The sequence below is a fragment of the Xenopus laevis genome, chromosome 1S (assembly GCF_017654675.1).
Source record: "Xenopus laevis strain J_2021 chromosome 1S, Xenopus_laevis_v10.1, whole genome shotgun sequence".
NCBI classification, from domain to species: domain Eukaryota; kingdom Metazoa; phylum Chordata; class Amphibia; order Anura; family Pipidae; genus Xenopus; species Xenopus laevis.
Genome location: NC_054372.1, coordinates 185,538,597 through 185,555,204, shown reverse-complemented (window position 1 = coordinate 185,555,204; position 16,608 = coordinate 185,538,597). Strand labels below are relative to the sequence as shown.

Below are 16,608 nucleotides of genomic sequence, written 5' to 3'. Positions count from 1 at the left end.
AATACATGTCATGAACATGAAGTAAAACTGCGCAGATTATTCAACAAAGAGCAGGTTTAACATTTGCTCATTTATACAATAACTAAATATGGATGCATCATTAGTATTTTGTATATTTTACCTGAAACATGTCGTTTATATCCACAGGCAGAGCAAGGCCTATATAATCATCTGAACTCCCGTAAGCGGCGTTCGATATCATGGAGCGTACCGATGAAGATCGCTGAAGTGTATTCTGGTTAATGGGGCTTAATAAGTCCTCCTTGTCTAACGAAGCATAGCTTAAAGCTTTCATAAACCTGCCATGGGCAAAAGAGCACAGACATTATACTGACCAGATCCAAACGTTGTGTTTGTTATAGATTATAGATAAGACGTGTGTTTATCATATGAATTAGAGAACACAGACAGAAGTGATCAAAATATGAACGTGTTTTTTTAAAAAAAGGAAAATATTATGTAGCGTTGCCCTGCACTGGTACAACTAGTGTATTTGCTTCAGAAACTCTACTATAGTTTCTATAAACAAGCTGCTGTGTAGCCATGGAGACAGCCATTCAAGCACAGGATACACAGTAGATAACAGATAAGTACTACTATAGTTTATATAAACAAGCTGCTGTGTAGCCATGGGGGCAGCCATTCAAGCACAGGATACACAGTAGATAACAAATAAGCTCTATTGTATACAAGTGAATTCTTCAGAACGTATCTGTTATCTACTGTGTATCCTGTGCTTGAATGGCTGTCCCCATGGCTACACAGCAGCTTGTTTATATAAACTATAGTAGTACTTATTTGTTATCTACTGTGTATCCTGTGCTTGAATGGCTGCCCCCATGGCTACACAGCAGCTTGTTTATATAAACTATAGTAGTACTTATCTGTTATCTACTGTGTATCCTGTGCTTCAATGGCTGCCCCATGGTTACACAGCAGCTTGTTTATATAAACTATAGTAGTACTTATCTGTTATCTACTGTGTATCCTGTGCTTGAATGGCTGCCCCCATGGCTACACAGCAGCTTGTTTATATAAACTATAGTAGAGTTTCTGAAGCAAACACATCAGTTATACAGAGCAGTACAATCAGTACATTATATTTGCATTACTTTAGCGCACTTTAATTTTTTGGTATTACTGTTCCTTTAAGGCTTAAGCAAAAATCCCAGCAGTCCGATCAACACGGAACACCAATATATATTCCAGACATTCATTGTACGACCAGATCGGTGTACAGCCTTGTAACGCCCACACACTTCATGGGATTATTAGTATTAAAGGGGTTGTTCACCTTCCAAACACTTTTTTCAATTTAGTTGTTTTTAGATTGTTCCCTAGAAATAATGACTTTTTTCAATTACTTTCCACTATTTATTTTTTACGTTTTTTCCAAAATCTAAGTTTAAAGTTGAATGTTCCTGTGTCTCTGGTGTTTGAGTCTGACAGCTCAGTAATTCAGGTGCAGATTCTGAACTGTTACAATTTTGCAACATTTAGTTGATACATTTCTCAGCAGCATCTCTGGAGTATTAGCAACTATTGTATCAATTCTAACAGCTGCCTGTAATGAAACCCAGAGATTCTGCTCAGCAGGGACAAAGATAAGAAATGTATTGACTAAATGTATCAATTTAGAACAGTTTACAGGATCGGCGACCCCCCCTCCCAGAGCTGCTTCAGAAGGAGAGAAATGACACTTTATACTTCAATATTAGAAAAACCGTGACACATAGAAAATAGAGAGTCATTAGAAAAAGTCGTTATTTCTGGTGATCTATCTGATAACTAGTTGTTTGAAGGTGAACAACCCCTTTAAGAGGGATATGTTGTCATACCAACTGTCCCTTTAAAGCAGTGATCCCCAACCAGTAGCTCGTGAGTAACATGTTGCTCTCCAACACCTTAGATGTTGCTCTCAGTGGCCTCAAAGCAGGAGCTTATTTTTAAATTCCAGGTTTGGAGGCAAGTTTTGGTTGTATAAAAAATAGGTGCACTGAGAAACGGAGCCTCAATGTAGGTTGACAATCCACATAGGGGCTACCAAGTGGCCAAACACAGCACTTATTTGGCACCGCAGGAACATTTTTTATGCTAGTGTTGCTCCCCAATTCTTTTTACTTCTGAATGTTGCCCATGGGTTCAAAAGGTTGGGGATCCCTGCTTTAAAGGGATACGGTCAAGGGAAAGAAAATGTTTTTTCTAAAAAAAACACATCAGTTAATAGTGCTGCTCCAGCAGAATTCTGCACTGAAATCCATTTCTCAAAAGAGCAAACAGATTTTTTTTACATTTAGTTCTGAAATTTGACACAGAGTAAAGGTGGCCATACACGGGCCGATAAAAGCTGCCGACAGACCGTGTCGGCAGCTTATTGGCCCGTGTATGGGGGCCCCCGACGGGCTTCCCCGATCGAGATCTGGCCGAAAGTCGGCCAGATCTCGATCGGATGGGATTAAAAATCCCGTCGGATCGCGGCCGCATCTGTTAGTTGATGCGGTCCCGCGATCCGACCGCCCGTTTGGCGAACGCTAGGATCAGCCCGATATTGCCCACCTCAAGGTGGGCATATCGGAGGGAGATCCGCTCGTTTGGCGACATCGCCAAACGAGCGGATCTATCCGTGTATGGCCACCTTTAGACATATTGTCAGTTTCCCAGCTGCCCCAGTCATGTGACTTGTGCTCTGATAAACTTCAGTCACTCTTTACTGCAAGTTGGAGTGGTATCACCCCATCCCTCCCCCTCCCCCCAGCAGCCTAACAACAGAACAATGGGAAGGTAACCAGATAACTCCCTAACACAAGATAACCGCATGTCACTTCTCTGCATTGAAATGTGACTTGGTATGTAAAGGAGCGAACCGAAGATAAAGTCAATAATAATAATTAGCCTGAGTTTATGGCCAAGCTTTCACAGACACTACCATTTTTCCAACTCAGCCCGGCATTGTTCAGAAGCAGACCTGCATTCAGTTATCGGGAAGAGCAGAGCGAAAAGAAAGAAATGTTCTATTCAAGGCCTAGGGAATGAATACATTTATAGATTTTAATCTCCAACGAGTCAAGGGCAATTTTTACACATTCAACCTTCTGTTAGAAGCGCTTATCTCCCTATGTATATGGAATGTAGCGTGCAGAGTCCTATTAATGCATGAAAAGAAATACAAATAATGAAAAAACTCAGGATTTAGCAGGGTATTTAAAGGGATACTGTCATGGGAATTTTTTTTTTCCAAAATGAATCAGTTAATAGTGCTCCCAGTAGAATTCTTCACTGAAATCCATTTCTCAAAAGAGCAAACAGATTTTTTTATATTCAATTTTGAAATCTGACATGGGGCTAGACATTGTCAATTTCCCAGCTGCCCCAAGTCATGTGACTTGTGCTCTGATAAACTTCAATCACTCTTTGCTGCTGTACTGCAAGCTGGAGTGATATCACCCCCTCCCTTTTTCCCCCCAGCAGCCAAACAAAAGAACAATGGGAAGGTAACCAGATAGCAGCTCCCTAACACAAGATAACAGCTGCCTGGTAGATCTAAGAACAGCACTCAATAGTAAAAACCCATGTCCCACTGAGACACATTCAGTTACATTGAGAAGGAACAACAGCAGCCTGCCAGAAAGCATTTCTCTCCTAAAGTGCAAGCACAAGTCACATGACTGGGGGCAACTGGGAAATTGACAAAATATCTAGCCCCATGTCAGATTTCAAAATTGAATATAAAAAAAGAATTTGTTTGCTCTTTTGAGAAATGTATTTCAGTGAAGAATTCTTCTGGAGTAGCACTATTAACTGATGTGTTTTGAAAAAAACATGTTTTCCGATGACAGGATCCCTTTAAGCTTGTCTGTACTTCTCAGCAGGATAGTGTAGAATAGAGTAGAAAAAGTAAAACATGGTTGAATCCCAGCCTCTTTTACCAGAATTTGTCTGAATCATACCTCCCAACATTTTGAAAAGAGAAATAGGGACAGAAAGATTTTTTGACCATGCCCATTTTGTGGCCACACCCCCTAATTACCATGTCCATTTTACAAAATTTGGCAGGTTATGAAACATTGAACACATTTCTATGGTTATTACAGTTTTGCTAATGAAGGAGAATTGCCCTTAAAGCTGTGAGTCGTCATTCTTATCTTATCTAAAACTGTTACAAAAGTATCTTAAGTATGTATTCTGGGCTCTCTGCCAAGAGCTAATTAGGTTAGAAACTTTGTATCTTTTTCTGGCTGTTCAGTGCAGCAGATGAAAGAGAAACTCTGGAAATTCAGTGCAAATCAGGGACTGTGGGTTGAGCTGTCAAAAGCGGGACTGTCAAGTGATCAAGTGAAACAATGGTCATTTATTAAACACACATTCACTTTTGGCTTCACATCTTCTCTTAAAGGGATTCTGTCATGATTTTTAAGATGTCGTTTTTATTTCTAAGTTACACGGTTAACACTGCAAATAATTAACTCTACAATATAAAATTTAAGTCCTGTACCAAGTGTATTTTTTTAATTTATAATATTGGGGTGTAGGCAGCCATCTCAGGTCATTTTGCCTGGTCATGTGCTTTCAAAAAGAGCCAGCACTTTAGGATAGAACTGCTTTCTGGCAGGCTATTTCTCCTACTCAATGTAACAATTCACATGACTGGGGGCACCTGGGAAACTGACAATATGTCTAGCCCCATGTCAGATTTCAAAATTAAATATAAAAAATTATGTTTGCTCTTTTGAAAAATGGATTTCAGTGCAGAATTCTGCTGGAGCAGCGCTATTAAAGGGGTGGTTCACCTTTAAGGTAACTTTTCTTATGTTATAGAATGGCCAATTCTAAGCAATTTTTCAATTGGTTTTCATTATTTATTTTTTTATAGTTATTTGTCTTTTTCTTCTGCAGCTTTTAAATGGGCGTCGCTGTCCCCTTCTAAAAAAACAAATGCTCTAAGGCTACAAATGTATTGTTATTGTTACTTTTTTATTACTGATCCTTTTATTCAGACCTCTCCTATTCATATTTCAGTCTTTTATTCAAATCAATGCATGGTTGCTAGGGTAATTTGGGCCCTAGTTATCAGATTGCTTAAAATGCAAATAACTCTAAAAGCTTCAATTATAAAAAATGAAAATAAATTGCAAATTATCTCAGAAAATCACTCTCTACGACGTCATACTAAAAGTTATCTCAAAGTTGAACAACCCACTTATCTGATGCATTTTGAAAAAAACATTTTTACCCATTACAGTATCCCTTTAAGGAAAGGAGCAATATTACTGGCTAAATATGTTCTAGTTTTCCATTTAGCTCAGCACTTACCTGCTCGATGTCAGTCTAGAGTCCAAGCTCCCCGTCTTCATAGTTATTGTATCGGTGAAAAGAACATCTTTGGCCGGAGAAGCGAAGGCTTCAGAGTGCGACAGTGAAGAATGCATGCGCTGCTGCCGAATCCGCTTTAATGTGGCGTAACCAAAAGCGTCCCGAGAACTTGCGTAACTAAAGTTATAGTCTGCTAAATTCTTTACGGCGGCCATTGAAGGTGCCTTGAGGGATTGTGCTCTCCTGGGAAGTGTATGGGCAGAGCCGGGAGGTACCAGAGATACAGAGTTGGATTTTGAAAGAGGCAGATGCAGTATGGTCGGGTGGCTTGGCTTGACAGTTTTGGTGCTTACTACTGTACTTAAACTGCCACACTCAGTATCGAGGGTTGTAGTGTCAATTCCCACAGTCTCCCTAGAAGGGCTTGAGCTCATGGAGCTTATACCACTTGTCGTGGTGTCTGTATTGAAACTTAGGCTGCGGCTCTTAAAGTGAGTGTTGGTCGAACCATCGCCTATTAGTCTTTCTCTGCTTGTATGGTCTCTATGAATGTCATTCCCCAAATATTTTGGAAGCTTTAGATCATTTTCTGTAATACTGGGGGTACTGCCAATGTCATCAGCATTTCTGTTGACAGACGATATCTCTAGTCGGGGGTTTACTTTGTGAACTTTGAAGACGGAGCCTAAGCTGTCCATGGAGTTATAGTCTGAAACACTGCAAGGGTCTGTGATGGTTCTGTTCCTTCTCAAGCCCTGTTTGCTTTCTGTAAGAATCTTGTTTCCTTTAGGGTCACTACTGCTGCTGCTGCTCCGAAGTTTCTTACTCGGAAGGGTCAACGAATTTAAAAAGCGGTTCTTCACAAACTTACTCTGAGCGAGGAGAGTGAACGGACTGCGGTCTTTGTCCTTCAAGGGTTTATCGTAGAATGTTTGCTCGGGCTCCTCGTTGAAAAAAAATGAGTTCGTGGATGAATTTGCAAAGCGCTCATCCTCGATGATGAACATACCTGGAAAAAGGTAGATATTCAGAAAGGCACCTAAATATGTACAGGTATGGGATCAGTTATCCAGAAACCCGTTATGGAAAGGCAGTCTCCCATAGACTCCATTATAATCAAATAATACAAAATATTTAAAATTATTTCCTTTTTCTCTATAATAATAATAATAATAATAATAATAATAATAATAAAATAGTAGCTTGTACTTGATCCCAACTAAGATATAATTAATCCTTATTGGAGGCAAAACCAGCCTATTGGGTTTATTTAATGTTTCTAATAATGTTTATGTTTTCTAGTTTAATGATTTTCTAGTAGAGTTATGGTATGAAGATCCAAATTACAGAGACTCCTTATCCGGAAAACACCCGGGTCCCGAGCATTCTGGATAACAGATACCATACCTGTAGGATAGCCTACAAATAGGATGTTTTTAAATACATGAACAGTATTTTCCTGCATTTTTGGGTTATTTAAAGGAACAGTAACATAAAAAAAGGATTTAAAATATAATGTTCTCTTCTTTGCACTGGTAAAAGTTATGTGTTTGCTTTAGAAAGACAATTCTGTATAAATAGACTGCTGTGTAGCCATGGGGGCAGCCATTCAATCTGAAAAGGGAGAAAGGTCACAGGTTACTCAAAAGATAAGCTCTGTATTAGAAAACAATGGGATTCTACAGAGTGCATCTGTTATCTTCTATGTAACCTGTTCCTTGAATGGCTGCCCCCATGGCTACACAGCAACTTGTTTATATAACAGGGCAGGGAAATAGTCCTTTACATTTTATTTTTTTGGTGTTACTGTTCCTTTAATATGAATGGACTGCGAAGAAGTCAACCAATGAGGATGGAGGAACCAGACTGTTGGAGGGGGCAGATTTCAGAGAACACTACTTCCTGCTTTGCAGCTCTCTTGGTTTCCACTGATTGGTTACCAGGCAGTAACCAATCAATGACTTGAGGGAGGGCCACATGGGACATATCTGTTGCTTTTGAATCTGAGCTGAATGCTGAGGATCAATTGCAAACTCACTGAACAGTTATGTCCCATGTGCCCCCCCCTTCAAGTCACTGACTAACTCAGAGTTAGAGAGCTGAAGAGCAGGAAGTAGTGTTCTGGCTATTATGTTAGACATCCAGTCACTCCAGCCTTTGTACATTACATTTTTGGCTAACTAACTACATTAGAAATATTTTTTATTTTGCACAGCCTATTAACCCAGTTTTTATTTTTACACTGAACTGTTCCTTTAAAAGATTGAACTTGATGGACAAGTGGAAAATAAGATTCCTCCACCACTCCTCTGACTTCATATTTATGAGTATATTAGTTCTGAAAGTGCTGTCCGGGGGAATAATCTAGGAGGGGTGGGGTGAAAGCAGCACTTACAGCACAAAAATCCTCTAGAATGAAATGGGGCTGCAATCTGCAGATTGGTCTAGGTCAGGGGTCCCCAGTCCTTTTTACCCGTGTGCCAAAATCAAATAATTGTTGGAGAGCAACATAAGCATGCAGAGAGTTCCTGAGGGTGCCAAATAAGGGCTGTGATTGGATATTGGTGGCTTTTGTGTGGACTGGCAGCCTCCAGGAGGTTCTATTTGGCAGTACACATGGTTCTTATGCAACTAAAATTTGCCTTCAAGCAAAGAATTAAAAAATAAACACATGTTTTGAGGCAACCGAGAGCAAAATCCGAGGGGTCGGAGAGCAACATGTTGCTCCCGAGCCACTGTTTGGGGATCATTGGTCTAGGTAATACTGCCAATAAAAAGTGGTCAGCACCAGATAAAGAGGACCCCGATTACTGCTGATGATTTTCAATTTGTGACCCTGTCAAAACTGATCAGGACTTGTGCAACTGATGAATTGACTCAACCATTGCACAGGCCGACCTAACAATTCACAGCTTGCATTTCTACTGGATGTTTACACTTGTCAAACTTGGTTGTTTTCTTGTATTGGGCCTCACTGCACTGATATCAGACCATGTAAATAATAACATCGAAAATGACTTGCATTCCTTACTGGGAAGAGCGGGTTCACTCTCACTATTATGTCGAGAACTGGTCGACTCAGAATTCAAGCTAAGTGTGCTTGGTATTGAAGAAAGCTCATTGCAAAGCTGCTCCATATCATCAGGGACCACTGGCCAAAGATGCCTGCGACTGTGCCGTACTGCATCCCAGTTGTGCTGCTTTAGGATATCACAACCTTGCTTTGTTCTGCTGAGCAGGCCAAGAACGTACACGCATGTCCTGCGATACATAAGAATTTCGTTTCAATAGTAAAATATAAAACCAAATATATATAAGCAAACTTAATATAATATTTCCTATAAAATGTCAATGTAGCAACTCCCATTTATTTTACATAAATGGCAATCCCATCATGCACCAGAAGACAAAACTTCTAAACACTTCCAAGTGAGAGAGATTATACATAGATATACAGTGGTGTGAAAAACTATTTGCCCCCTTCCTGATTTCTTATTCTTTTGCATGTTTGTCACACAAAATGTTTCTGATCATCAAACACATTTAACTATTAGTCAAAGATAACACAAGTAAACACAAAATGCAGTTTTTAAATGAGGGTTTTTATTATTTAGGGAGAAAAGAAATCCAAACCTGTGTGAAAAAGTAATTGCCCCCTGAACCTAATAACTGGTTGGGCCACCCTTAGCAGCAATAACTGCAATCAAGCGTTTGCGATAACTTGCAACGAGTCTTTTACAGCGCTCTGGAGGAACATCTCAATAGGATTCAGGTCAGGACTTTGACTAGGCCACTCCAAAGTCTTCATTTTGTTTTTCTTCAGCCATTCAGAGGTGGATTTGCTGGTGTGTTTTGGGTCATTGTCCTGCTGCAGCACCCAAGATCGCTTCAGCTTGAGTTGACGAACAGATGGCCGGACATTCTCCTTCAGGATTTTTTGGTAGACAGTAGAATTCATGGTTCCATCTATCACAGCAAGTCTTCCAGGTCCTGAAGCAGCAAAACAACCCCAGACCATCACACTACCACCACCATATTTTACTGTTGGTATGATGTTCTTTTTCTGAAATGCTGTGTTACTTTTACGCCAGATGTAACGGGACGCGCACCTTCCAAAAAGTTCAACTTTTGTCTCGTCGGTCCACAAGGTATTTTCCCAAAAGTCTTGGCAATCATTGAGATGTTTTTTAGCAAAATTGAGACGAGCCTTAATGTTCTTTTTGCTTAAAAGTGGTTTGCGCCTTGGAAATCTGCCATGCAGGCCGTTTTTGCCCAGTCTCTTTCTTATGGTGGAGTCGTGAACACTGACCTTAATTGAGGCAAGTGAGGCCTGCAGTTCTTTAGCTGTTGTCCTGGGGTCTTTTGTGGCCTCTTGGATGAGTTGTCTCTGCGCTCTTGGGGTAATTTTGGTCGGCCGGCCACTCCTGGGAAGGTTCACCACTGTTCCATGTTTTTGCCATTTGTGGATAATGGCTCTCACTGTGGTTCGCTGGAGTCCCAAAGCTTTAGAAATGGCTTTATAACCTTTGAAATTGAACTCAGGTGTGATAAACCACAGTTAAGTTATTTTTTAACAAGGGGGGCAATCACTTTTTCACACAGGCCCATGTAGATTTGGAGTTTTTTTTCTCCCTTAATAACGTAAACCTTCATTTAAAAACTGCATTTTGTGTTCAATTATGTTATCTTTGACTAATAGTTAGCGGTTTTTGATGAGCGGAAACATTTAAGTGTGACAAACATGCAAAAGAATAAGAAATCAGGAAGGGGGCAAATAGTTTTTCACACCACTGTATATAGATAGAGATAGAGATATCTATAGAGATAGAGATATCTATAGAGATAGAGATATCTATAGAGATAGAGATATCTATAGAGATAGAGATATCTATAGAGATAGAGATATCTATAGAGATAGAGATATCTATAGAGATATCTATAGAGATAGAGATATCTATAGAGCTAGAGATATCTATAGAGATATCTATAGAGATATCTATAGAGATATCTATAGAGATAGAGATATCTATAGAGATAGAGATATCTATAGAGATAGAGATATCTATAGAGATATATCTATCTATAGATATATATCTATCTATAGATATATATCTATCTATATCTATATACATACATATATCTCTATATCTCTGTATCTATATATATCATTTTGGCTAAAGCATGCACTCCAAAATGATTAACTATTTATAAGATAAAAAACATCAACGTTTCGGTTCCTGGTCTAGTTTTGCATCTTGACAAAGGTTATAGACCAGGAACCGAAACGTTGTTTTTTAATCTAATAAATAGTTGATCATTTTGGAGTGCATGCTTTATCCAAAATTTTTTATATATTCCAATTTAAGCACAGCACCCATATCGAGTTTTACCAAGGAAGAACGTGCGCGTAACTTAATTCGTTAATTATATATATATATATATATATATATATATATACACACACACACACACCAGTTGACATCACTCCAAGGAAACTTCAAGTCAGATCAATAGGAACCTTCGTCAGGGAGTTTCCTGTGTGGAACCGAAACGTTGGATAAAATAAACCTTGACATTGCTTTATCTATTGATCTGACTTGAAGTTTCCTTGGAGTGCCAACAGCTGGTGGAATATATACTTACATGCGTGCAATTCAACTTTCGCAATTGTATATAGTTTAATCAAACTATAGGATGAGCATTACAGCGGATGTATCTATGTATGTATGTATACATTAATAAAAGTCTGAATATGTGACCGAAATGATTTTGCACAATAAAAAGGATTTTTTCATTTTTTGAGCAAGTCCTGTGAGTGCAGAGTTATTGCTGTGGATATGTATGTATGTAGAAAAAATAAAGAAAAAGCCCAGACGAGCGATCTAATAGCATTTTGCATGGGCCACAAACTAAACATCTTTTGGTCACAAACTAAACATCTGCAAAACCACTTACGGGCACTCCTGCTACAAATGTTTGACCTGTTCTGTCGCTAGAATTGCACTCAATTGAAAATGAAGCATAAGAAAAAGAAAGCCTCGCTGCAACCAACACTCACCCTCTTATAGAGAGAACGTCACAATGCAGAGCTAGAGATACAATATCCGGGATCACATTCTCCTCTTGAAGTAAATTAAGTCCCCAGTTCGAAGACCCAATGTTGCCCTTTAATACAGAAAATTGAAAGATGGAGTGGAGACATAGTAGGAGACGTTGTTGACATTGCACAGATGGAGCTGCAGGCCCACTTCCTAGTCCTCTAAATTGCACCCAACACAGAGGCCCATGTTGGAACGAGCCCCCTCCTTAGCCAAGGGAGTTAGATTCACTAGTATTCCACTGGGTAATTTTAAAAGACTTTCAAGTGCAAAAGTGTTCTAAAAACATAGATATAAACAGACATTACTCACCAGTGCCCAGAGAGCTGCTTTTAGCTGCTTGATTCCATCCCATTTGTCTAATGATGGCGATCGGACAGTGTAGCTCAGATCTGGGACAACATTCTTCAGATGAAGAAAAAAAAAATTAATATATATATATCTATCTATCTATCTCGTAATTTTTACATCTATGGCCACCTTTAAGCTCTTCTCCCTCTTCCTTTCACACCCACTGCTCTATTCTTTGTATAACCCAGAACAGAGATATAGGGACAAATTCACTAAGCAGCGAAAATGCAATAGCGACGCCTTTGCCGCACTTCGCCAGGGCGCCGCTAATTCACTTAAATTCGAAGTTGCGCTCAGGGAGGCGAACGGTAGCGAATTTGAGCTAGCATTAATTCGTCAAGCAAAACGAAGTTACGCTAGCGATGCCTAATTTGTATACGGCACCAAGTTAAAGTACAATGGACGTATCTGTAGCAGAAAATACATTACACTACACAAGCCTGGGAAAGCTTTATTAAATAAAATAGAGTTGATATTTTGCCCTATACATGTGCCTACTGTATAGTTTATGTGCCATATGTTAGGAAATGTGGGGAGGAGGAGGGTACCCCAAAAAAATTTACGATCTTTTGCAGCCTATCAGGCTTAAAAAAGGAAAAGACGCGAGCGTTTTTTTCAACTTTTTTTGAAGCAATCCTATCTACTATTGTACTTCGCCTGGTCTGAGGTGGCAAAGGCAAGTCTGGCGCAAGAGGTAATGTTCAGTAAAATGCGCGAGTTAGTGAATTAGCGTAGTTACGTTGACCCTTCGCCATATCGTAACTTCGCCTGGCGTAAGGGTGCGAAGTAGCACTAGAGTAGGTCCACTTCGCTAGCGAATTTACGCCAGCGCCCATTAGTAAATCAGCGAAGTAACAAAATGACGTCATGCTGGTGAATTTGCACTAACGTTAGGAGCTTCGTGCTTTAGTGAATTTGCCCCATAGTGTATAAATTGCCCTCACCTGAACTTCCAGGAGATGACTACCAGTCTTATGGTACACCAGCTGCCCATACAAATGAACAGGTAAATAAACATGAGGACGCTGCTGTCTGTGTAGAGAAAATGTAAGAGGAATAGTCATAAACCAGGATAAGGGAATATATTTCTTACAGTTGTAATATTTGGATAGGGTGGGTGTAGATCAGGTACCTCTGACTGCTACGCCGAACATAGTTGTCGCCATCAACAGGCTTGCGGTAAGTTGTGAGAGCTTCATTTAACTGCTCTTCAATCAAATCTACGTATTTGGAATTGTATTCCTAAACAGAAGAAAACAAATAACATAATACATGTAAAAGAAGGAATTTTGATGGATGTGTCAAAAAAATCCAATTTTCCTATATTTATTATGTAATTAATATAACTTACCTGATATGCCCTATCGACTCATTAAGTGACTAGTTCATCTAAAAAGGTGCTATTTTTTATTTTGGAGATAAAACAATAGTGAAGGAATAAAACCTATGTACAACAGACATCATATAATAATAAAAATATGTGTGTGTGAATGTACCGGCATAACATTGGAAGAAATTATGATAATAACTAGACCAATGCAAATCGTCAAATATTTTAGTAGCTCATAATTTATCAAAACAAATTGGTCCATTTTGCCCAAATACCTTTTGCCATTTTTCCAGCTGCTTAGTTACATAACCTCTTTCATTTAAATAAGAAAATCCCTTTGGAATCGACATGAATCTGCAAAAAAATTAATATTTCTTAGAAAAACAGCCAGTGAATGTTAGTGTTGAATTCATACTGCAAGGCCATAAACAAGATCACCTAAGCAGAAGGAGCAGCCCCTTGTCCCCAAGATGAGAGAGTGCTGGTTTCATTTGGATCAGCGCATGGAGATTGGCCTTAAAGAAAAAAACATTTTTATAGAGCACAATATTTTTAAAGGAGAAGGAAAGGCTGAGTTTACTTGGGGGTGCCAAAAGTTAGGTACCCCAATTGATTGTATACACTCATGTGAAGAAACAAGAAGGAATCGATGGCTCTGTGGTGCTCACTGGAAGAACCCCCGGACCGGTGTAATTTTCTGCTGATAGGAGCACTGGCCCGGGGTTTCAGGTAAGGATATACAATCATTTGGGGGTGACTAACTTTTGGTACCCCAAGTAAACTCAGCCTTTCCTTCTCCTTTAAATGCAACATAATGCTGTTATATAATACATTAGCCTTTCCTAGCATGCTAGCAATTCTGTATCACCTTGTCTTCACAGGCCTCATCCAAGATGTCCAGAGCTTCTGAAGATATATTTTTGCTTTTATCATGCAGCTGGGTCACCAGTAGCTCAATCCCCCAGTTACTGAAAAACTCAACGTTGGCTCTCAGAAGGACTCGCAAGTGCTTTGTTGCATACAGTCGGCAGCTCTGTACAGAAAGACATATGTCCATACATAAGCAACTTAATCATATAAAATGTACTTTACCTGTACATACACAGATGCCTCACTGTGCATCCAGAACCCTACACCTTAAACACACATTGTCCTTTCCAGTACTACTGCATGCAGTATAGGAAGAGTGAACTGTTTTTACTTCTATTTTTTTGGGCTGCTCATAGTAAAGTGCACTAGAATTTGCCCACGTGGGCCCCCATGCAGCATCTTATAGGGTTCAGAAAAAAACTTTCTATTTGAATGCTGTGAAAAGACAAACATGGAAGGGCACTGGCTGCAAGAGACATGAGCATATTGTGCCAGGATTTGGCCTTTTTCAGCAGGATTCGGGCCATCCCACCCCTAATTTGCATATGCAAATTAGGATTCGGGGTCGGTTTGGTATTTGGCCAAATCGAAAATAGTGGATTCGGTGCATCCCTACTACATACTCATAGCAGCTGCCATTTCTTTCTACAGAATGAATACAAGTCTGGACAGCAAAGAGGACAGAAAAAGGAGAATACAATACTCAGGAGAAAAGTTTTACAATGAAAGTGAGAGCAGAAAGGAAGAAAATGGGGATAAAAGGAAAAAAAAATTAAAAAAAGGACAGAAAAGCAATGAGCAGAATTCACAACACAGAGATACAGAATGTTGTAGTCAAAAGCAAAGTAGAGAAGAGTAAGGTGGAGGGAATGGAAACAGAGTGACTGAAGATCAAAAGCAAAAATAATACAAATAAATAGTGATGGAAAGCAGAAAGGAAAGGGAAGGTAAAACAACAAAAGTATGAAACAACACAGGGGGATGTGAGTAGCATGGAGTGCATTTTTTTTTTGCACTTTGCCTTTTCCTGGTGCAGAACTGGACCCAGATCTCTTTAAATGATAAGTAAACCTTTAAAAAGAAAGCTCTGATGTTCTTCTGCTAAGAAGCAGCCCTCTTTTTTTCTCCTGACAACTTCCTTGACTGCTTGGTGGTCAGAATGGGGACAGCAGACCCAGCTGTCAAAATCGGAAAACAGGACAGTTGGGAGGTATGGAAGAGGAGAGGGGTGGCACATAGGCATCCTACAGAACAATATACAGTATATTTGCATTGTCTCCCCCACCTGATATTTGAGTCATCGTGACATCACAACTACACAAGGGCATTTGTGCTGAGTTACACAAGACATATGACCAAAATGGCAACCATAAACAACAGCCCCCCAAATCTGACATTTGTGATTGCTACAAAGGGAAGGCGTTCATCATACTCACATCAGCAGACGCAGTCAAGGTTTTGGAAAGAATGACTCTGGCCAGTCCGTCTCGGCTGTAATCCAGACAGGAGATGGCTAATTTTAACAGGTGCTCTTGGTTTTTCAGGGAGCTGAGATTCAAAAGACTGAAAGTGAACAGAAAGGAATTTTAATTCACATCACTTCTCCGCTATAAAACTGTTTACAGATATCGGTTAATCTAATTTCTAGGCAATATCTGCCTTTCTGACTTTTGAAATGTTGCAGAAGCCAGCTGTGAAGAAGCATGCAAGGCTGACTTCTGATACATTTTTATGGGAATACACTTTTTGGGATTCATCCGAATACCTGAATCCTTCATGAAAGATTCGGCCGATACCGAACTGAATCCCAAACTTGCATATGCAGATAAGGGGCAGGAAAGGAAAAAGATGAAAACATTTTTACTTGCTTGTTTTCCGACAAAAAGTCAAGCGATTTCCCTCTCCGCCCTTAATTTGCATACGTAAATTAGGATTCAGATTGGCCAGGCACAAAGGTTCAGCCAAATCTGAATCCTGGTGAAAAAGGCTGAATCACGAACCAAATCCTGGATTCGGTGCATCCCTAATTTTTTTAAGTGCAAAAAGGGGGCAGACATGATTTTTAATAGCAATTGCATCTACAAAGAACTGCAAAACCAAAATAAAAAGGTTTCATAAATGTAGAGTGGAAAGACCATAAAAATTACTTTTTCTTTCAAAAGGCAAAATTTTATTTGTGGGCTTACATCTGCTTACACAGCAAGACCGGGTAACAGCACAACCTAGGCTTTCTTTACTGCTCTGTGGGGAATTAGCAGTGCTTACGTGTCAGGGAAGAAAGATGTAGCTTATTGTGGTTATTGTGCAAAAAATTATATTTAGAGACTTGAGAGTTAACACCTTTTTTGTGTAAAACTGAATACGTGCAGCAGCAGCTCAAGTTTTAGCGGTAATCAACTAAAGAGGTTGTTCACCTTTGAGTTAATGTTTAATATGATATATAGTGATATTCTGAGACAATGTGCATCTGGTTTTTGTAGTTTTTGAGTTATTTCGCGTTTTATCCAGCAGCTCTCCAGTTTGCAAGTTCGGAAATCCGGTTGCTAGGGTTCAAATAACCCTAGCAACTAAGCACTGCTTTGAATAAGACACTGGGATATGAATAGGAGAGGTCTGAATAGAAAGTGGAGTAATTAAAAGTAGCAATAA

The 16,608-nt window shown here is 39.5% G+C and overlaps 1 protein-coding gene across 1 annotated transcript in view; it reads right to left on the bottom strand.

Annotated features, from left to right (window-relative positions):
• rictor.S (RPTOR independent companion of MTOR, complex 2 S homeolog) overlaps positions 1-16,608 on the bottom strand; it is a 112,272-nt gene that overhangs the window by 14,149 nt on the left and 81,515 nt on the right. The window contains exons 22-32 of the mRNA XM_018244512.2: positions 15,396-15,522; positions 13,958-14,122; positions 13,528-13,604; positions 13,365-13,443; positions 12,892-13,001; positions 12,704-12,791; positions 11,721-11,813; positions 11,369-11,475; positions 8,342-8,571; positions 5,311-6,319; positions 122-299 (exon numbers count right to left, since the gene is read on the bottom strand). Of these exons, the coding sequence (XP_018100001.1) occupies positions 122-299; positions 5,311-6,319; positions 8,342-8,571; positions 11,369-11,475; positions 11,721-11,813; positions 12,704-12,791; positions 12,892-13,001; positions 13,365-13,443; positions 13,528-13,604; positions 13,958-14,122; positions 15,396-15,522 (2,263 nt within the window). The remainder of the gene's footprint in view (positions 1-121; positions 300-5,310; positions 6,320-8,341; positions 8,572-11,368; positions 11,476-11,720; positions 11,814-12,703; positions 12,792-12,891; positions 13,002-13,364; positions 13,444-13,527; positions 13,605-13,957; positions 14,123-15,395; positions 15,523-16,608) is intronic.